The sequence below is a fragment of the Teleopsis dalmanni genome, chromosome 1, assembly GCF_002237135.1.
Source record: "Teleopsis dalmanni isolate 2A chromosome 1, ASM223713v2, whole genome shotgun sequence".
Taxonomy (NCBI): Eukaryota; Metazoa; Arthropoda; class Insecta; order Diptera; family Diopsidae; genus Teleopsis; species Teleopsis dalmanni.
Genome location: NC_051846.1, coordinates 147,800,326 through 147,824,320, shown reverse-complemented (window position 1 = coordinate 147,824,320; position 23,995 = coordinate 147,800,326). Strand labels below are relative to the sequence as shown.

General features: G+C 28.5%; 1 protein-coding gene across 2 annotated transcripts in view; it reads left to right on the top strand.

Annotated features, from left to right (window-relative positions):
* Positions 1-23,995, top strand: part of LOC119669278 (transcription factor mef2A) — a 142,085-nt gene that overhangs the window by 89,094 nt on the left and 28,996 nt on the right. For both annotated transcript variants that reach the window (XM_038079108.1, XM_038079107.1), the window contains exon 4: positions 10,482-11,772. In XM_038079108.1, coding sequence (XP_037935036.1) covers positions 10,702-11,772 — 1,071 coding nt within the window. In that variant the 5' untranslated portion in view covers positions 10,482-10,701. The remainder of the gene's footprint in view (positions 1-10,481; positions 11,773-23,995) is intronic.

The window sequence follows — 23,995 nt, the reverse complement described above, 5'->3', positions numbered from 1 at the left end:
GATTGCATTGGGAGTTGAGTGCATAACTTTTAAATGCCAAATAAAAGCTGGTAAAAAAAAAACAATAATTAAAATTACAAATTTTAACATTGATTAAAATGCATTATTATACATAAATGAGTATGTTTACATATAAAAATATGTACTCACATGAAAAAGTTATGCCAACACACAATAAATAATATTTTTATATATAATTTAGCTTAGCAAAAATTTAAATTTTAATTGAAAATTTCATGAAAATTTGCATTTCATGAAGGTGTTGAACTTGATACAAGTTTTTAATTATGGTGTGTGAAATGTCAAACTTGTTAAAAATATAATAATTTTATTATTATGAAGAGCATTTTTTCATATATAATAGCATATGAATACGCTGCCATAAGGTTAAGTGTATGCAAATTAATTTTCCCATAAATGCAAGAAGTCACTGCATGAATAAATAAAAAATTTATGCGAGTATATAAAAATATATTAGTCTAATGTCTATAAAAATGTCTTATACGTTTTCACTTACCATAAATATTTTTATGTTTTAAAACAGTTCTTTTTTCTGTACTTTCAGTGCATATTAAATTTAATAGAAAACTTTTAAAGCGAAAAAAATAATTTATGAAAGGTGTGGTTTGTAATAAAATTTTATTATAAAAAGTTTTAAAATTTTCTTATTTTAGTGTTTAAATTGCTTTTTATTATTATTTTATATTATCAAATTAAAATTATTAATGTACATTAAGTTACGTATATTATGTACTTAGATATTATTGAGTATAACCTCATTGACCATAACTATTTCTAGTCTTTCTAAAACCAAGACTGCACTCAATCAAATTGTACGCTTTTACTTCATTGCCTTCCTTTAGAGCTTTTAAGAAATTCTGTAAACAATAAGAAAATATTTTTATCTTCGTATTGGTTTAAAAATTTATGCACTTCAAGATACTAGCAGAGATTATAAAATTCCTTCAATAGATAAAAATATTTTAAAGGGAAGCTATGCACAAAAAAAAGGAAGTAGAATTATAGTAAATAAGTAATAAATAATATATCTACAAGAACAATAATCTTGTCAGCTAAAAGCAAAAAATTGTAATTGATTAATTTAAATAATTATTTAGTTATTTAATTTGTGATTTAGTTTTAATATAGTATATTAAGTTAATTTTTTAGTAAGTCAAAAGAATAAATTGGCATTATTCGAAATTAGTAGGATTTTAGTTAAAATCGCTTCTAGCTTCAAAGGAAACAATATCTGCAGACCTAAAAACTATTAGCAAATAATTATATGTAAGATATATCTCCAAAAAAGATCACTGATGGTCCTGAGTATTAGGTAATACTCAAAACAGCTGTATATGGTCGCCAATAATTCAATTAATAAAATTGATAAATTAGTTTATTAATTAGAAATTAAATTAAATTAATGTTAAAATTAAATTAATGTTAAAATTAAATTAATGTTAAAATTAAATTAAAAATCATTTTAACTGCTGTGCATATACTTTTTTTATTTATATATATATACACATATTTATTTTTTTTTATTTAGTTAAGACAATTTTTCTTATTGATTTTTGTTTAAAAACTATATTTTTTAAAAAATATATATTATTTAACAATTGATTAATTAGTCATTAGTCAGGGTACTTTAGCATATAGTCAAAATATTGGTCTAAACAAAAACTTTTTTTATTACCTTTTTAAAAAATATAAATTCTGCCAAAAAATCAAAAGGAATTGTTGCATATGTATAAATATGTAACAATGTGGAACCAACAGAAGAAGAGTGCGACCAAGAAAACGATGGAAGGACAGTGTGCAGTAGGACTTAGAAGTAATAAATATACGAAATAGGAAAAGAAAAGCACAAAACAGAGAAGAATGGAAGGCTGTTAAACAGGCTTAGGTCCTACATGGACTGTATAGTCATGGATGATGGTGATAATGTAACAATAAATACGCGTATATAATATATGACTGATTAATATATGTAATGAATATAAGAAATAGGAAAAGTAAAACAAAAAACAGAATGAAAGACTGTTAAACAGGCTTAGGTTCTACATGGACTATATAGACACGGATGATGATGATGATGTAACAATATATACGTGTGTATAATATACGACTGATTAATATCTACGCTCTTTAGAAATGAAATAAACTTAATGCAATTTAATCAATTTTTCATTAGTAATTATTTTTAATAAAGATAAATGATCTTCCCAGTTTTATAAATGAAAACACGCACAAACATGTTTAGTTAAAAAAAACATCAAGTTACATCAAGTTTATAAAGCTTTGAGTAATTATCATTAATTAGGTAAACATAAATTTTATGAAATGTTATTATATGTTAATAGACATGACATAATTAATATTAATTTTATATTTTTATAGTAATATAATATACTTTATGTTATAACTAATAAGAAATAAGAAAACATAAATCAAATTACAGCAACACCTTAAATTGTTTAACTATCCCCGATATGTATCTATGGACTTAAGTGAAAGATTTGGTATAATTTAACTAACATCGTCTTCGCTCACTTTCACATATATAACAACTGTTACATAGTTTTTCTTTTATCTATTTATATAAAATTTATTTATCTACAATTATACATCGCATGACATTAACAACATTAACATATATTAACATATATTTCTCATTGGTACAGTCGAATTTTTTAACTGCAGTTGCATGTTGGCCTCCATGGCGGCTCGCTCACAATTGTTATTAATTGCCTTGGAAGTGATCAAATCTCATACATTAGGTATAATAGCTTTGAAAATGTCATATAGTATATATATATAGTGGATCTGAAACAGGTCAGCTGAACTACACAAACTAAAAACAAAAAGTGATGCTAAACGCAAATGCATGATGCATCGATATACTCTCTTACTAACTACGATGTTAAAGAAGAATTTTGTACCAAAAATGGGTTACAAATAAAAATCAACCGGAAATTTTACGGCATTTGGTAAAAAAAGACTGCATGTGGTGCAGAAAAAAAAAATAAATAAAATTAAAAATATGTTTTTTATAATTTTTTTTCTTTTTTGTGATATATGAATATATACAACTGTGAGTATATATTGTACATATAGTATAATTGGACATGCAAAGTTTGCATAACTTTATGTGTATGGTACATTTAAAAATATTTTGGGTTCTTTGAATATACGTAAATATTTTTTTTTTTATGTGATATGTGCTATGTGCTATGGTATATACTGTATAAATATCTGCTTTGTTATAGCATAAAAACAAAAATAAAATATTTCATTAGAAATTTTTTCACATCACTCAGTGTGAAAGCCTTTGCCACATATAAATTTGATTGCTTTTTATGCTTTTGTCGCATGTCGCATATCGCATGTGTTGTTGCCTAAACTGATTTAAATGGGTCAGTTGTGCTATATCACATTCTACACACTGTGAGTGATAAAGGGTTAGTATTTTTTTAATGGTAAAATATTTCACTTCACAGTGAAAAAGGTCATATATTTCAAACATAACAATGGCTTCATTTACATTGTAGGCAATTAGTAGCTACTCTTTTGTTTCAGTTCTATGATCCAAAGTTCAAAAAGTGTGTCATAATTGTTTTAATATTCAAATTTTCTAGTTCATCTTCAAAGCTACTGAATGAACGAACGAACCAACATCCTTTTGGCTTTAAAAGAGTGTCAGGGAATCTGGGAGTCAGAGAGTCAGGGAGTCAGTAGCGAAACGTGTAGGAATTTGTCATGACATTTGCATCCGTTTTATGTTTGTGGTGGCAACCAATAGTAATTTTTGTATGTTTCAGTTTGTCTTCCTGTCACGTAGCTTTTATAAAATTACAGTTTTCAAAGAATTATTATTTTTTTCCTTTCTTTCAATTTTTGCGCCAGCATGACAACAAGTTAAAATATTACCCGAAATAAAAGAAGAAGAAGAAGATGTGGATAGAAGACAAAATATTGCCACATAAAAGCTGTAGATTTATTGCTGAAAGTGCGCCAAAGGCCAACAAAAATTATTAAAATGTTAACAAACAAGTTAGACAAAATGGTTAAAAGTTAAGAAGAAAACAAAAAAAAAAAAAAAAAATTAAGGAATACTTGAACAAATGTGCCAACAGTTATTGTGAGCAAACTTCAAAGCATGACAGGATCTAGTAAAAATTAGTATTAAAATATGAGAAAATTATTAAAATGCAGTAGGCATGCATCCTAATGAAAAACCGAAGAGAAAAAACTTCACTTCAAGACATGTTCGAAAGTTGTTGCATTTGCATGTCGACAACAGAACACAGAAGACAGAAGACAGCAACAGTTGCGGAAAAAAGAATATTTTTTCGCTTATTTAAACGGCAATTGCCCGCAATATTACGTGTACCTGACACACAACTGACATTATTTTTATTATAGTCATTTTTTTTCCTCTTCTACTGTGTAATAAAAATTACTTTCATGAATTTTTTTTATTATTGACATCTTTTGTCTCATTAACATTAACACTGCAACAGTCGTTCAGCACAATTTCGCAGTTGTCGTTTCTTTCGCTTTTGGCCTCTGGCATGGACTTCATCTCATCTCAACGCATATTTTCTGTTATTACATTTACTGGCAACCGCTATAGTCGCTGCTGTTCTGCCAGTAATTCCAAGGAATAAACTGTTGTATACTGTATACTATATATTGTATATTGTATATTGCATATTGTATGTTGTATGTTGTATGTTATATGTATGTTACATTTTGAGCACTTTTTGCCTCATTTCTGTAATCATAGAAAGAAATTACTTCTGCAATTATACACAAATAGCACTTGAGCCTGTTGAGTTGGTGCTGCAACTACATTTCAAGAAATACCGACACAGTCGAAACCGAAAATAACAACTGAAAAAATTACTGAATAAATTGCAATAGCACAAAAAAAAAAAAATATAATATACATATTTTTTTTTAAAGCAAAAGTTAAAATCCATACGGCAAAGGCAAAACATACTCACGCTTGCCAGTTCAGTTCAGTTAATGGCAAAATATGTCTAACAAAAGTAACAAGTTTCCAGTTGCAGAATAGAGTTTTCAAAGTGAGGCTCTCAAGTGTAAACTTGGTCAATGTTGCTGCTTACTGCCTGCTGCCTGCTGCCTGCTGCCTACTGCCTACTGCCTATACTGCCTGGTACTTGGTACTTGGTGTACTGCAATTATTGAAGCTCTTTTATAATATTTTTAATTTTTCTTCTCTGTATATTTTTTTTTATTTTATTTTTATACAGAAGTGGTGTACAGTGAATTAAAATTGTTATGCAGCTTGTTTTGTTGTTTGTTTGTTGGTTTGTTTGTTAGCTTAAAAGTTGTTGTATTGTATGTTTTTTTTTTTATAATTTTTCTACCAATGTTAAAATTTTTTCTTGGAACATGAAACATACAAAGTGCTTCTCTACAGTCAACGCACTCATAACCCAACAAATTTCTTTGTTAAGTGCAAGAGTGAAGGGCAGCGCATGTACATTCGTTCAACATACATGCCTTTGCTATATTTTTTATGTAGAAACATGTTAATAACATCAGTCAGTATTTCAGAAATAAAAGTAAAAATTATAGTAAAATTAAATTATAAAGAATACAATGGCAGTATTATCAAAACAAAATAGAAGTATTACTATAAGTTAATAAATGTAATTATTGTTTAAAAAATTAAAATTAATAAACTTTAATTAATTAAAAAAATTTTAAATAATTAAAATAAATAATTATTATATTTTCATTATTACCGGACTAAAACGACCTTTATTAAAAACATGACATTATGAAAAAAATTTTTAAAAAAAATTACACACAAATCAAGTGTTAAATATTTTAATTTTATTTTAATTTTATTTTATTTTAATTTTATTTTAATTATATTTTAATTTATATAAAAAATATCACCATTACAGATATTTCGGTCTACCTCGTAGCTCATCTTTAGTGTATCCTGTATACCCTTACTGTAAATTTCCGTCCTATGCTTCACAAGAAATTAAGAAGGAGAAAAAATTGTCCCTAGTCCAAAACTCTCGTATTTGGAATTCCCTTAAATCCGGACAAAATATATAAGGCAACGATTGAATCTTTTTTAATTGCAGGAATTCTTTCAGAGCTCATAGATTTCCTGCTTTCGCGTATTATTGCATGATTTGCAAGTCTATTCGTGGTGTAGACTTACTCAATAGAAACGATTTTGTCGTATTTGTATTTTTTGAGCTATTAGTCCTTAATTTTTGTTTTATTACCATACGCAAGACCTTACAAAGGGTCTGGGACATATCGAAAAAAACGACTGAACATAACATATTATTTCCATTTCTTTTATAGATTAAATTGTATTTACCACACTGTGTACTTAGTAAATTTTTAAGAGGGGGTTGTGAAATTCAAATTGGTAGGAAAGGATATATTTATTTGGTATATTCTCTACTAAACCCATATGCAGAAGTTTTTCAAAAACTTTGGATAGCATTAGAATCAGAGACACTAGTCTATATTTTGATACTTCATTTGACAGTTTACCAAGTTTATGAAATACAAAATATTCATTATGTATTTTAAAATTACAATCCATATTATGAACATGTTTGCTTGATAGCCTAGTAAAATTAATCACATTTATAGGTTATGTTGATACCGTAAATGTTATAATATTTATTTTTGAATATGTTATTTATTTTATGAATTTATTTAATGAATAATAGATTATTATTCAGTTTTTATTGTCAAGCCAAATATATAAATGTCTCTATAAAGACTTTTTCTGAATTTTTAATATAACTTCTGGAATCTTAATGTCTCAATAATTCGGAGCGGCTTCAATTTCAATTGGTTAGAATTAGTAGAGCCTTACTGTACACACATATGTATGAATATAGTTTTTCAATTTATTAAAATGAAGCTTAAGCTAAGTAAGTACCCTTTTTGGCTATATACATCGGTATCCGACTTTTTATTTCGGCCCAAAGTGCACTTTGGGTTGAGTTGTATTGTTCTAAAACATGCCGGCAGCACATAGTGCCTCATTTGACCACTTCAGAACAAAAAAACTAAAATTGGAACTCAAAATTTCTTAATTTCAAAGTTATTCCCAGATCTCTTCAGATCTAAAAAGACACATTTTTAAGGCCTATATGTAGTCCAGAAGATTCACTGAGCAATAAGACTCTGACGTTGGCGTAAAAAGAAGTGTTTTACCAAGCTATATTAAATTATAATTAATTATATTCATTAGATAATACAATCTTATGACATATACGACTAGTAGTTTCTGTTTTTATTGGTAATATTTGCCCTCAATTACAACATTAATACTTACCTATACACATAATTAGAAAATACAGATAAAACAAAAGTGTTTTTATAATCACTTTTTTTTGTTTTTTATATAATAAAAAAAACATTATCAGTGTATCTTATAATATAGAGTTAAGGTGATCCTATACTTAACATCAAGGATGAGTTTTTAATAATATCAAGAACTTTCTCAAGAACTCTCTAATTATTGATATAGCTTGATTGCTGTATAATCGTGATTACCCATGTAATTTTTATGACTTCAATGAAAACTTTTATTTAATAATAAAGGTACTTAATTGAATTTTTAATATAATTATTGAAATTATTTTAAAACTAATAATAAATAATCTCTTAAATTAATATATGCATAACAAACTATTATTATAATTGAGATGTTGAAAACAGAAAAATACTTATAACTAAAAATAACTGAAAGAATTTAATTACTCAATTAATGCATACAATTATTATATAAATTAAAATGCAATAATTTTAACAGTTTTAAAATTTTTATTTGTTAAACAAATGTTTTTCTTCCATATACGTGAAAAAAACTGCTAAGGAAAACCTATCAAAATGAATAGGTTGTAATACATATAATAAATAAACTGTTAAATAACGTTTTTATATGTCTTCGCTTCAACAATTAAAAATCTCAAATCAACTATTCAAATAAAATTTATTTATGAAATAACAATGCCAATTAAACACTAATGAAAAAAATAATTAAAAACTGTATTGTATATTGGTATATAAAGAAAACATTTTTAATTAAGTTAAATTTCGCTTTTTATTTTAATCAACAACTTAAAGTTTACTTTTATTTTAAAAAAGAAAAAAAACTTTTATTTGTCTTCTGATTAATAGAAATTTTTAAAAGAGGATTATGTACTTAGAGTTTTCTTAAACATTGTCTCAGTGGCTCATAATTTATGTTAATTTACTATTCCCACTTTAATCTATTCCTTTTTCTCTATATATAATATTTTCATGTTTCCCTGGACAATAGAAATAGTAGTGGCATAGAAACTATATTTTCTTTCATTTTAAGAGGGTATATGGAAAATACATTTTTATTATTACCCTAAATACTATATTATTATAATAAAAATTCATTTTATTAATTAATATTATTATTATTATTATTAGTATATTATTATTATACTATTATTTATTAGTGTCAAAAGTAGAAACATTCAGAATTTTTGGAATATTCCAATACATTTTTAAAATGAATGCTGAGAAAAAACGAAGAATCCATTCACTCGAAGGATGGCTTTCGAGTGAAATCTGCAGGGAAATACGCAGAAGTGGAAGACCCACAATAGTTTAGATACGTTCGATACATGCAGAAAATAGGAACTTGGGTATTTGACGAGAAATTAAGCGAATAGCACAAGATCGAACACATCGGAGCGAAATCGTTCCCGCCCTATAGGATTCGATAGCTTCCCCATCTGTATATTTGTTATCATAAAGTAATTAAAAAAAAAAAACAAATAAAATAAAAATTTATTAAATATTCTTTTTTATTTAAAATTTTTTAATATTATAAACCCCAAACTGGAGAGATAGTTTATCGTTCCCGCCCTATAGGATTCGATAGCTTCCCCATCTGTATATTTGTTATCATAAAGTAATTACAAAAAAAAAACAAATAAAATAAAAAGTTATTAAATATTCTTTTTTATTTAAAATTTTTTAATATTATAAACGCCAAACTGGAGAGATAGTTTATTTTTAAAAACTTCGACGCCTATTTTCAAAAAACAGAGCTGAGGTTACTTGTAGGATATCTACTGGTTCGCTATGACCTACATTGCCATCCGAAAAATGACAGATCTGTCATAGGAGACAGAAAGTCGATTCTGCCTAGAGGCGGTTGAGACCTCTTATGTTATTCTTTGTGATAGTCTGGCTCTGATCTGAGCTAGATAAAGATTACTAGGTCAAAATGAGATTACTGGAACAAAACGGGGTTACTGGGTTGGCAGTTTTTACCCTGTTTGATGATAAGATGTCCTTATCTATTGACATATATATTGGGATATATATTGGGATTCCGATGTAGTCGGTTAGCTGTGCAAAAGTGAGACATAATCGCATTGTTCTACTTGTTCTACTTATTCTTATCATGTCTTAACTTATTTTTTTATTTTTTTTATTTTTTTTTATTTTATTTTATTTTATTTGGCAGAGCACGAATTCAACCCTTGGTACTCGCAGTCTAAAACAATTATTTACGAATAATCAAACATAAGAAATGATTCCAAGATCATTGATCCTGGGTATTTTGCAATACTCGAAACAGCTGTATGATCAGCCAAAAATTCAATTAATTAATAAATAATAAAATTTTATTCTTGTAATTAACTACTGTTCAAAATACCTCTTCATTGAAAACAATATTTTGTATTAAAAATTTAATTTCTTCCATCAAAACGAATGTTAAAAATTAGTTAAATATTAGCTTTTAAAATGAACAATATATTATATTCCTTACTTCGAGTTGTGCCTTCCTTTTCTTGTTTATAGGACGTGGACATAGTAGTCCAGTTTCATATTCTTTATTAACTTTAAAATTAATTTTAATGTCAACTCACAAATAAATAAATTAATAATTTGTTGTTTATAATATGATTAACAATTTGAATCTCATTAAGTTGAGCAAATCATCATTATCACATATATTAATTTAGTGATATTCAAGTATATATATTTTATCATAAGTGCTTGATCTATATCTTCCTAAAAAATTTATTATTTCGAAAAAATCTACAAGATGATGAACGAGATTGATAAAAAATACGTATTGAAAATAATTAGTGAGAAATTGTTAGTTAGTAGTCTGTTAGTTTCTCTCCTTATTGAAGATTTTTCCATATACGCCACTGATTTTACTTCCTAACACAGTTTGATATTGTGGACCAAATACGAAGTAGAAAAAACTTCTGTGGCAAACTGAGTAATGTTGCAAAATGGAAATGACACACAAAAAGCAACGACAGCAGTAGCCGACAGCGTAAAATAATATCCGTTTCGCATCTATTTACTGCTTCTTATAGAAAATTAAAATAAAATTAAAAAAAGAAATACTGAAAAAAAATACTGACTGAAAATTTCCTTTTCGTTTTTATATTTTATTGCAGAACTCCATGTATAGAAGCATTCACAGGAAACCGTAAAGCAAACTAACCAGCAACAAAGGAAACCACTGTCAACACGTACACAGAGTTGTCGCTACCATCACAACGCGACCAGTGGGTGAAAAGTGCATGCGACTTTGGTTTTAATTGAAAACGTGCTTGCAACATTTTTCAACTGTTTCGCAACCGATTGCCAACCAACTATACACCGACAATTACAGCAATGACGGTTAAACTGGCAAAGTTTTTTAACAATACCGCAGGAACACAACCGCCACCATTACCACCACCAAATCCGCCAATCACACACAATTATTACAATGCAACAAATCATCAGCTGCAACATTCACATCAACAGCAACATTCACATCAACATCAGCAACATTATAATGTCTATACAATGCAAGACGACGATGACAACATGTCAATGTACTCAACAACAGCATCCATTATGACATCACGCGACCATCCATTCAACAATTCACAACGTCCTCTACTCGCCGAAAGAAAGCCGCAATTGTTGAATAAGAAAAAATACAATGCCGTCAACAGTAATCAAATGTTGCAACAGCAACAACAACAGCAACACCAACAAAAACAACATCAACAGCTTCAAAATCAACATCAACATCAACATCAGCATCATTATCAGGACCAGCAACAGAAATCTTATATTTCGCCTTACGTGCAACAACAAAAACGAGACAGTGCTAAGGGTTTGCATGGCTTTAATGATTTCGATATTTTATCACAGCAGTATAATAAGCATTTGCAGAGTCCACATATAGGTTATCCTTACGGCAGTCCACCGTCTCCGACTGCCAATTCCAATGATTTCGTATTCGATACGCTGACAACGCAAGTAAAGCACACTGCCAGCAATCTAACCAGCATTACAGCAGCAGTGCCACGTTATGGTAACATTAATAATTACGAGTATGCAGATTATGCCACTCCTTCCTATCGTAATGATATTAATGAGGCAGAGTATTACTCCAATAAAGTGCAAACGAGCCATAGCAATATTATCGCTTCCGAGAAAAATTATGCGAATGTAGGTAATACTTCCAGATTTGAGGATGATTTTTGTAATCGCCATAATATGGAATACACAACGAACTACACTGAAGTCAAACAGAATACCAATGGACCATTTATTTTTGGCATACCACACGAACAGCAAACTGACTACAGCAGTAGAATACCAAAAGCCGGACGAGGTTTTAGCGATAGCACCGACACTGTGATAAGCTACGACGATGAAAATATTGCTCAAAATGGACAAGCAACTATGGTGAGTAGTGATTTGTGATTTACGGCTTGCAATTTACAGTTTAAACAAAAATTTAATATTTCATTAATTGCTTAGCAACAAACAAGCAAGTTTTCAAACAGTTTTGTTATTCATAAAGGCGAGGAAAAATATTTCATAACTTTTCACAACTTGAAAAAATAATAAATTTGACAGAAATCTTTTAATCAACGTCATCATAATCACTCATATAACCTTGACAAAGTTGCCATAAACCTAATTCAAGTGATTAAAACTTCTTGCCGAACAAGTTTACAGCATTTGCTCTGCTCATAGTTGGTTGCAGTTGAAGTAACAACCGCAGAGGTTTCAGCACAAGTCTTGGAGCGCTGGAAACTGTGAAACTTTCCTCCGCAGCATTAGCAACTTTTACTGTAGATTCCGTCAGACGACGTCGTGACGTCGCGACGTCTCTGGGTCTCGAGGTTTGCTTGCTGTCTGTCCGTCAGCTGTGCGCTCCTCTATCTGCGTGCTGTTACAATGTTATTAGTGACAGCATTTGTCACAGAAACACTGCAGAAAAAAGTAAAAACTTTAAACACATTTTTTATGGTAATCCATCTTTAAGTTGTTTGCAACAATATTAAAAGTTCTGCTTTCAACATTATTTTTATGGTTTTGTTTATAGTGTGCACTTAAATTGTTGCGCCTCTCAACATTTGTGCATTTGCGATATTTTTGCTCTATTTTGCTCTGTTTTCACCACAGAGTGCCTCAGCAGCGTTAAATGTTGCCATAATGCAGTGGCTTAATTCCAAAATATTACTTTGTCATTTACAAATAAAACCAAAAAAAAAAACATAAACAAAAAAGGATTATTTTTAAATAATTTATTTCATGGCAAACGTACTTTAAAGTTTTTGTTGCTAAAATTTTGTTAAACAAAAAGTTGTTTCTTCTTAATTTAAGCCATTGTAGAAGAGTAGTTAATAAACTGCAAATTTATTTTGAAAACAATAACTTTATTAAAATAAAAACTATGAGTTTTATAGTTGTACGATGTGAATTCTTAATAGTACATTCACGCTGTCTCATTTAGGCAGTTTTCCTCTTTATACCCACTAATGAAGATGATTTATCATACACAGTGTCTTTAAATAAATGAACACATTATCAAAAAATTAGCTCATTTATGGCGAAAAAAGTCAAATGCAACACTTAAAAATAAATTTCCCACAAGGGAAATTCCCAAAATATGTGTCAATAGCCTTATATGTAAAATGTATACAAACAATGAGCTGTAAACAAAGGCACTGAGGAAGCAGGTATTTAATAAAACCTTTGTTTTTATTAATTAAATATAAAATTGATATATAAAATGTACATCAATGATTAAATATATCAACTATAAATTTAATTTTTTTCTTAGTATTATTAAGTGAATTTTATAAAAGTTTTTAAAACTTCTATCAGCTGCATAAATAAACTCATTATAATGTGAACGTTCACTCATTAAAATTAATGAGCAAGTGCCTAAATGAGACGGCGTGAATATAATGTAAGACTTCAATTTTTCATTATTTTAAGATATTTCAAAATATAGACTAAATTAAAGTATTTGTGTAAGAAATGCGTCTGTACAATACAGGTTAGTTAAAAAGTTTTAAAAACCAAAATAAAAAATTGCGAATATTTTCAAAAAATATTTTTATTAAAAATAGTCTCTCACAACTTCAGTACATTTATTCCAATATTTATATTTGACTTCCATATTTTATACCATCTCTGTAATACTTTTCCGGAAGCTCTGCAAAATACTGTTTTATTCGACGGCTTTTTTATTCGACAAAAAATGTTTTCAAATTTCTGAAGAGATAAAAGTAAGAGAGAGTTAGTTCTAGAGAATACGGTTGGTGTTTAAGCAATTCGTATTTTTATACTTTAAATTTCGCTATCATCAGAACACTTGTATGAACCCGAATTTGATTTTTTTTTTCCGTAAGCCGAGTCTTTTTTCAATTATTTTATTATCTAATTAATCCAAAAGGTTGCAATAATATTTAGAATTAATTTTTTTGCCTATTTCAAGATAAGCAATTAATTAAATTGCTTTGGCATCCCAAAAAATAGATGCAATTACTTTTTTTTTCCGATCTTTCTGACTTCACCTGTTTTGGAGCTGAACAACCAGCTTCAGTCCACTGTAAACGTTCTAGTTTCAATTTGGGATAATGATGGTATATCCAGATCTCAGTTGTAGTTATAAAAAAACGAAACAGCTACGGTTTATGCTGAGAAATTTGTTTTCGATTCAGTTTTGGTTGAATTTTTAATGAATGTGGCACATACTTTCGAATATTTTCTTCTTCTTTTCTACGTGATTTGTTTCTTAAAATATTGACTACTTATTCGTCTGAAATGCCTATGGTATCAGTAATTTCACGCTTAGTCAAATTCTCTACGAATAATATCGTAGACTTTCTTAATGATTTTTGGTGTTGTTGTACTTTTTGGATTCCCAATACGTGGATCCCAATCTTCAACGCTTGTACGCCCAAAGTATTCCCAATACGTGGATCCCAATCTTCAACGCTTGTACGCCCAAAGTAAAACTCTAAGACCCCTCGATACACAGTTGGAAATTAAAGAGCAGATTGTTTTAACAAATTCAACTTTTTTGTATAAATTTATGCGACTGATAAACCTTCTAAAATATGGATGGATTAAATAAATCCTTAAAACTTATTCGGTTATTCGATCTTATTCATAGAGTTGTATTTTCAGACCTCTAATAAATTAAGCTACATTAGACATTTATATTTAATTACTATTATATTTAGTCTTCTAGTTTATATAGATACATTTTAAATAAATACATAAATATATATACGTTCTAAACTCTACATTTTAATATATGAACTTAAGAATATGTTCTCTGCAATTAAACCATCTGTGCAATGCTATCAATTTGGTAATACGAGTAGAATATTATTGTCTTAATATATAATTCAGATCTCAAAAATTATTGTTAATGCACTTCTAATTATTTTGCGAAAAGGAATTCATGGAATAAAGTTATGTCAAAGCTAAATTCTAACTGCTTCATAAGGGGTGATTTATAAGGCTGAAGTTAGCCATCTATCATTTTATAATCTATTGCACGTGCATTCTTACCTATTATTACAGTAATGACAGTAAAAATATTTAAATCAACTTAACTGCAATTAGTTATTATTTAATTTGAATTAATTGTTAATAATTAATCACTTTTGTGAATAAATTTTTCCATAGTAAAGCTTTCTTTATTCAATTATTCAGTTAACAGTTTTATAACTGCAATATTTAGTTGTAATATTTTGCTTACATATTTTAAAAGTAATTATTATGGAAATTATACAGTAATTTGTTATAATTTATTTGACTGCAAATATATAATTAGGAAACTGCAATACAATTTGATTTTAATTAATTTTATTTTCACATTTTTTCATAGCGTGAGAAACGTAAAATCTTTCATCTATTATTAAGCCTTGTATTATTCATTAAATAATTAAAATTATATGAACATGAAAATTAAAAATAAAATTATTTAGATAATAATAGAAACGAAAATGCTAATAAAGTAATATCTTGATTTTGTAAATAGAACATTTTTAATTAATTAAATTCTATGCAATTTAATTTCATAATTTAAAAGTTCTATTCAAGAAAACGGGAATCTACTGTCTTTAGTTCTAGTAATAGCCGGGTTTATGTCCTGAAACGATTTGTCAATAACAGGGAGCAAGAGCCACAACCATTTGTATTGTGTATTCATTATTTGCAACACAAGCGAACTACTATATCCTCAAAGATGGAAGAAGTGCATTCTCTTGGACCATTTATGGAGCTTGTTTTCGTTTGAATTATTGTATACGATTGCTAAAAAGACTTGATCTGTTTCAAAATCGATTTGTAGATGAAATCCATAATTCATCCAGCAATCATTCATGAAATAATTTAAAGTATTCTATAGGTTGATTGCTTTTTAAGTTCTTCAGTGATATCATACTTGCTAAATAGTTTCCTCAATTAGATCTATTTTATTCCCTCTGATTATAGCTAGAAACATCTTTTTTATGTTCAAATTTCAACTACGAAATTCAATATATCATATATATATTTCGTCTCCTTTTTTCTTATAATTAAAATTTTTAAAAAAGCAATTTTTTTTGGTATAATGTTTAATACAAAATAAATAATATATTTACTAAAAACAACTGGTCTGAAGTCTGTCAAAGAAAAAAATTTATCACACGCAATTAACCGTTTTAAAGTTATTGAACTTCACTGTCCAGCGAACTGAAAAATGATTATTACTTTTTGCCCAATATATTCAGTGGTCAGGATGCATTTCGTCAAATAATTAGTTTCATTTCTTTAAACATACCACATAAAATATATTTCTTGGTTTCTTTTTATATTTCTTTTTTCAAGTTTTTAATTTTTATCGGGGTTTAGCATTCAACAAATCTATGTAACATTTCTAGCATTAGTCTACATTTGTAATTTGACTTTATACTTATGATCTGTACATCTTCAAAATTTGGAGTATGGCTTATCGTAGAGTAATGAGTCGGTAATACTGTCTTTTAATCGCTGGAAGTTGATCTGCTCTTTATGTTATTTTTATAACCACAGATTCTCGTCCTTACATTGTTTTTGTTGTTTCTGCTGACATATGTTGGAACCGGTACCTTTATATGGAATTTTATATACGACATCGTACTCATCCAATTTGTCCATTAGAGTTTTTATTTTTTAAAAAGTGGTGTTTTAGTGAATTTTTGACTTTGAAAGCTAATCTATGCGTAACTTCATTATAACATATAAAGTTGTTGATTTTTTTCTGAGAACCCAGGGATATAGGTCATTCGATGACAAATTTTTTGCCTGGAGATTAAATTTTGTTTTACACTCTTATTCACTTATTTTAGAAGAGAATATATTATAGCCTTTTAGGATAATAATTTTTGAGCAAAACGATGATTTCTTTTTTTTTCTAATAAGGAACAACAAAAACGTAACTGATTTTAAAATATCATATATTCATATTCTTAAGTCTACTTCTACTGCGTTTAGCTATCGTTATCTTGGTCTTAATGTGGTCATAAACTCATCTTGTCTTCCCTGTTAAGGAACTGTTTTACTGTGCAATGATCTGGTTTTTGGATGTTGTAAACAAGATATCTAAATCATTGCGTTTCTATATATAATATATATATAATTTCTACGGTCGTTTCAAGTATTTTCAATTAAGGTGTACATTAAGACCGAAAAGTTTTCGGAAATTCTCATTTAAAATTCGCGCGCTGTATATTTTTCGATATTTTAAGTTTATGTAGTTTGGCAGCAATTAAGGAAAATTACTATGCAAAAAATGAGCGCGATCTGTCAGACAGTTCGTTTACGGCAGCTGTTGAAACCAGTTCACCTCAGTAGTGCGTTGCGAAAAAAACAATGGAAAAAATATTGAACAAAGAGTTTGCATCAAATTTTGTGTTTCGAACGAAATTTCGTGTGCAGAATCGTTGCGAATGCTACAAAAGGCTTATGGGGAATCAGTTTTATCGAAAACTCAAGTTTATGAGTGGTACAAAGCCTTTCAGGACGGTCGTACGACCGTCGAAGACATTTCGCAACGCACTACTGAGGTGAACTGGTTTCAACAACTGCCGTAAACGAACTGTCTGACAGATCGCGCTCATTTTTGGCATAGTAATTAAGGACAGTGCTGCCAAACTACATAAACTTAAAATATCGAAAAATATACAGCGCGCGAATTTTAAATGAGAATTTCCGAAAACTTTTCAGTCTTAATGTAAAAAGAAATATAAAAAGAGTTTTTGTATTTATTATTCGCATAACAGAATTCGAACTAGGATTTTAATAACAATGATTAGATTTATTAAATACTAGATTACTTAGACTAGCGAATATTAAATACTAGATTACTTAGACTATAGTTTATATGTGTGGCTATTTACAAGTATATATCCATAAGTTGAGCATATAGGTATAAATATGTAACACATATACTAAAATTGTATTTATTTGTCTCTAATAATAGACCTAAGACAACTGTTGAAATTGGATCCGTTGTATCTCTTCAATATGCTGGTGGGATATCTAACGGGTCACCACGGGTTACGTTATCATCTCAACAAAATGGGGCTAACCGAAGAGATAGATTGTAGACTGTGTTTAGAAGCAGAGGAGACAACTAGCCACATTCTATGTGACTGCCCAGCCTTGATCTGGGCCAGGAGAAGGAATTGCTCTCCCCTTCTGACATTAGGAGGTCCTCAACGGCCGACATTTTAGCCTTCATCCGGAAGGCGGAATGTCTTCTGTTCAGTTAGGGTCTGTTGTAGCACAAAAGATCAATCATGGTTGCAGTGCTCTGCTCAAATGGGAGCTACTACCCCGTTCTTTCTTTTCTTTTCTTTTCTTTTCTTTTCTTTTTTTTTCTTTTCTTTTCTTATCTTATCTTATCTTATCTTATCTTATCTCTTCAATAACTTACTTTCTATAGTGTATGTCGGGCTTAAATAGTTTTAATTGCCGCATATTTTAGCACTGCGGCATGTTTAGGTTAAAAAAATAATTATAATACGTTTTGATAAGAAAATTTGTAGGTCATTGTCATATGTTCACAAAAATATTATTAAAATAAATAATATGTATTTAAATTTTAATCAGTTTTTCTAAAATAAGACAAATACAAAGAGTGTTAGAAAACACTAATTACCAAGTTATGAAAGAAAGTATGAATTTTAAATAAAAAATAATAACGTCAATTAGGCAAACCAGAAGTAATTAAACAATTTGTGCAAATACTCTTTGCCAAACACTTCATTAGCGTAATTTACATTTTAGCATTTTTTACTATCTTGCATTTGAATTTTGCTGCTCCTCTAATAACCTCATTGAATTAATTCTAGTTCAGCGCCTCAATTACCGCCAACAAGAAATATAAGAGTACAATGAGGAAGGCGCGGAAAAGTGATATCCTTGTAAACACGGAAAAAAGGAAATCTTGTTTACATAAAATTCATGCAAATATGAAGTGAATGCGCCACTGCGCCTAGCTATGTCGAGGAGCGATGCAGTAGGATGAAGTGCAGCTTCCACTGCGTATCTGTTGCACTTCAGATTTGCTAAATGCTGACTACTGACTGCTGACTGCTGCCTGCTGCTGTTCATGCAGCATTCAATGAATTCAGTTTAAATGTTCTTGATATTTTATTTCATTGCAATTTTTTTGCGTTTATTTTTGCTGCAGTTAATTTTCATTTTTTATCTTTGAACAATTTCCTTTTTAATGTTTTAATTTGACATCATTAAGTACAACAACTGAAAATTGTATAAAAAGTTACTGCAATCTCTTCTTTGCTCCTGCCATGACATCATTGTTGTCTGGTCTTGTTTAGTGCATGTTGACTTGGAAATTGTTGCAATTTAAGCGCCCTAATTAACGGACATGTGGACAAACAAGGATGCTATTATTTAGGTACAACTATATAGTTTATTGAAAGTAGAGAATGATGTAACAATGTACGTCCATAAGGATATTATAGTGAAAAGGTTGCAAGATTTACGGAAACATTAAACGTAAATAAGTTGAAGTAATGCAACAGTAGGAATGAACTCGCCTTTCTTTTTAAGAGTTTGTAATATTTTGTAAATTCATTGAGATATTTTTATAAGTATAAAGAAAAGCATATATCGTAATTTAAACATTGATTTTAATAATGAAATGCATTTATGAAGGTAATTGAAAAAAAGAAATTAATCTTGAATTTTAACATTGAATCTATGGGGCAGCTGGAAGATAAATACTGACACTAAATACTTGTAGTCTAAAAAACTTATTTACGAATAACTCAATATAAAAAATTATTGAAAGTCCACCGATTATAAGGACAGCCAAAAATGTAATTAATAAAAATATTAAAAAAAAAAATCAAGTTGTTTGTAGTTCAGTACTATTCAAAACTGCTCTAAGTTAAATTCAATTTTTTCTATTAAGTAAAATAGTCACTAACGTCATAACTGATGTTTAAATGCAATTGATTTTGAATATTAATAATAGCAATGCTTTAGTTTACTATAATTATAATTCTCATACAGTTTAGTTAAATGTTTTTGAAATCAAGTTGTAGTTCAGTACTATTCGAAACTGCTCTAAGTTAAATACAAATGTTTCTATTAAGTAAAATAGTCACTACCGTCATAACTGACGTTTAAATCCAATTGATTTTGAATATTAATAATAGCAATGCTTTAGTTCACTATAATTATAATTCTCATACAGTTTAGTTAAATGTTTTTGAAATCAAGTTTTTAATCATACATAAATTGCTTCTTTGTTGTTCGCCATAATATATATTTATATATATTTATTTTTTAGTAGATATTTACATTATGGAATATATATCTACTATTCAGATGGAATCAGCATAATACAGAAGGAATACACAGCAAGCGCCTGACATTAGAAAGTCTGTACCTTTAAAAAACATAAATATAACACAGAACAGAAAAGAAGATATAGATAACATCGGCGTAAACTACCTGGCATTTCTAGGACCCTGCTATACAGACAGTCATATAGCGAATAGTCACGGCAATTTTATGTTTTTTTGAACATAACCAAAATGCATGTTGTACAGAGAGTTATAACACAATTGCCAGTTTTGTACCTTTACTACTAGTGAGGTGTCTAAATTCAAAAAGTAATTATTTTTATTATAACCCTGATTTTATGATCCCACATTATCAGGATGATTAAAAGTCAAAAGCAGAAGTCAAAAAACTTCAAAATGGTGGCTACTTAATATAGAAAAGTACTATATAAGTAAAAATAAATACAATAAATATATAATAATATTTTATTTTTAAAATCTGCAATAACAATAAAATAATTTTTTATTGGAATAAAGCTTATTTTAAACTCCCTCTTAAAGAGCATCAAGAGCAGCGTGAACATATTTTATATAAAATTGATTTTTAACGTCCGTTTTGGGGAAAGAAACTAAATTCTTAACATAAACTATTATTTTTAATAGACGATTTTATCGAACATTAGTAAATCACAACATAATTTTTTTATTTTTTTTTTAATTAATTGAATTTGTGACTTACCATACAGCGGTTTCGAGTATAATTTTTATAAAACTGAGACTTAGACTTATAAAAGACTATAATTATTTGAGACTTGAGGGTTATCAAGGGTTTAACTTGTGTCCTGCCAAATTTGAAGCTCATAGTCAGTGTTCATTAACCAACTAACCCAAAGGTATATTTGACTTATATCTTCGTACTTGGAGTTTTGTTAATTTGCTGTGAAAGTTCAGTAACAAATCCTTATTTTATTTATTTTAGTTATAATTCTCATACAGTTTGGTTCAATATCTTCAGAATAACATATATTGCCAGATTGTTAAAATGAATGTTTTAATTAGCAATGAAATGTGATTTAATTCTATTTTATTTTTAATTGAAATTAATTTAGAATAAACTACTGTGTTTGTGGTGTGAATTTATAGACATTGAAAAAGTACACTTTACAATCTAGTACAGATAAATCTTGTATTTCTTACCTGTTTAATAAATAAATGTATTTTAGTGTATTTTTCTTTATTGTAAGCGCCACTCAAGTTATAACTTAGAGTGTATTTACCATCGCAGTGGTTTATTTACTTTAAACATAAAAACGTGCTTACAGCGACGTATCTGTGTAAACACTCACTCAGTACAGTACAGAACAGTACAGTACAGTACAGTAATGTAAATTGAAAGATCAAACACTGCACAAGAGCTGTAGTCAGTCTCAAATGTTCAACGCATAAAAATATGTCTCTTAATTAAATAAAATAAACCATTATATAAATATTACAGCAATTCTAGGTTAACCACACATTTGCTCGTTGGCTCCAAGAGTTCACAAGAGGAGCACATAAATGTAGCAGCCACTCAAAGTCGGTATGAAAATTTATTATATATGCTTCCCGTTCATTTTAGTACACCACATAAAAAATATAATTTCAAACAGTTTAGTTCTGGGTTACTACAGCACTTTTCTGAAACAGTTTACTGTACCGGCTGCAGCACTTAAAGTCAAATAAGGCAAAACTCGTACAGCCCACAGACGCACGTTTCTGCAGTTTAACAGTTTAAAGTGCCGCTTAGGAGTTTTAAGACTAAAGAGCAGATTTATAACTTAATTTTATTGTGGCTAAAAGGAAATAAAAATTACAAAAATAAAAATAAAATACTTATACTTATACTGTCCAACATTGTTGGTCTGTAGAAAATTAGGTTAATGAGTTCGTAGTAAATAAGAGCACAGTTATTCTACATTTCAAGTTAATACAGTGCGAGTGGGCAGACTGAAGTCAGAAGTTTATTTAATATTTTTTTTATTTTTTATTTTTGCTTTTAAAAGAAAATACTGCAAAGTTATTATTTACAAAAGAAAAAAGTGGTAAATGTCAGTAATAATAAAAACTTGTTATATTTCTATATTTTATGTTCTCTTTGTTCAGAAATAAAGTGACGGTTTGAATTGTCATTGAAAAAATTTGTGAAATTCCTGTAACGACTGCTGTCGCATGAAATATTTATACAGATAAAATCCTTCAAATTGAATTTATTTAATTGAACTTCGTTACTGCCACAAATTCTCCATTTCAAAGCATTTGACTGTTCAAATAAATCTCAGCAACAAATAAAATTTGACAACGACACGAATGCACGCAAATTCGAAAATAAAAGCTTAATGAAATCCATAAAAATTCAATATTGCATTTGACCAACGATATACGATGTACGATGGACGTATGGTATTCCAGAAACATATGCACAACACGCCCGTGTTTCAGCCGCACTCATTGACATGTCTGTACTTTCAGTATGAAAATGTGCAGTACTGAAATTTTGACAACCATTCCGCTTCGCCGCCATTTTTGTCATTTTCATTTTATTTTATTTTATTTTATTTTTATTTTTTCTTTTACTATTTTTTTTGCTATTGCAAAGTCCTGTCAACTTTACAGGTAAATGCACTTGCAGCACGTGACATTTACACCGAAAGGCTAACAGAAACATAAGCACAGCAGGCCTTAACAGCGCGTACATGGATATATCATAACATATTAAAAAATTTCGAATTAAAAAATAATCTCACCGATTTGACAGGATGCACATTTTCATCAAAGCGATTTTGTTTTTTTTTAATTAAATGTTTAAAAACGTTACTGCTGTGAAATTAATTTAATTAATTTTTTTATTTAATTTATTTTATTATTTGTATATATTTTTTATTAGTTATTTTTAACTACATATCTAACAACCTACCTATTAACTATTAACTAGAAATATGGGATTAAAGTATGCTAACACCTGTAGATTTTTTCTATACCAATATCTCTAAATAAATTGCATTGAAAGAAGTTGAAATTGAAAGCTAAGAGATCTAACTGAAAAGATCTCTAACACTAAGCGTAGCCTTAATTTGACCGAGTTAGCTGACGAGTTGTTCCCTAGAATAACGTAATGAATTTAATAGGGCGCGGTATACTATTGTTCCCCCTGTGGATAAGGAAAATATATCATCTTAATGTTCACAACTTTCACATACTTCACTCACGCATTCATTCACTCACAATAGATATACAAGGCGCGGTATGCTATTATCTTTCTACTTATAGCTAGAAGATAATTAACGGAATGGCAATTTGTTTTGAACCTTTATACCTCGTCACATTATATGGTATAAATATTACATTACTTTTTACATTACAATTTTTTTTTTGAAATTAATATATCAATATATTAATTATAATAATATGTATTTATTATAATAATATGTATTTATTATAATAATATATATTAATTATAATAATATATATTAATTATAAAAATATATATAAATAATTAAATTCGTTAAATGGTTATTTTAATCAATCGCTAGTTCCGACTCTCTTACATTACAGTGTGATAAGCTTTTCGATAAATCTAGATTATATTGAATTGTTATTGGTTATAGTTTCATCTTATTTATTAAGACGAAAGTTCTTAGGTCATATATTTGACCACTCTTTGAGTATGAGACCGTTCGTCAAATATATATTATTCCTTGGTATACATGTAAAACCCACTATATTCCCACCTATACCAAAATAACCTTATAGAAATATTTTCTTTGTTAATATTTAGTCTA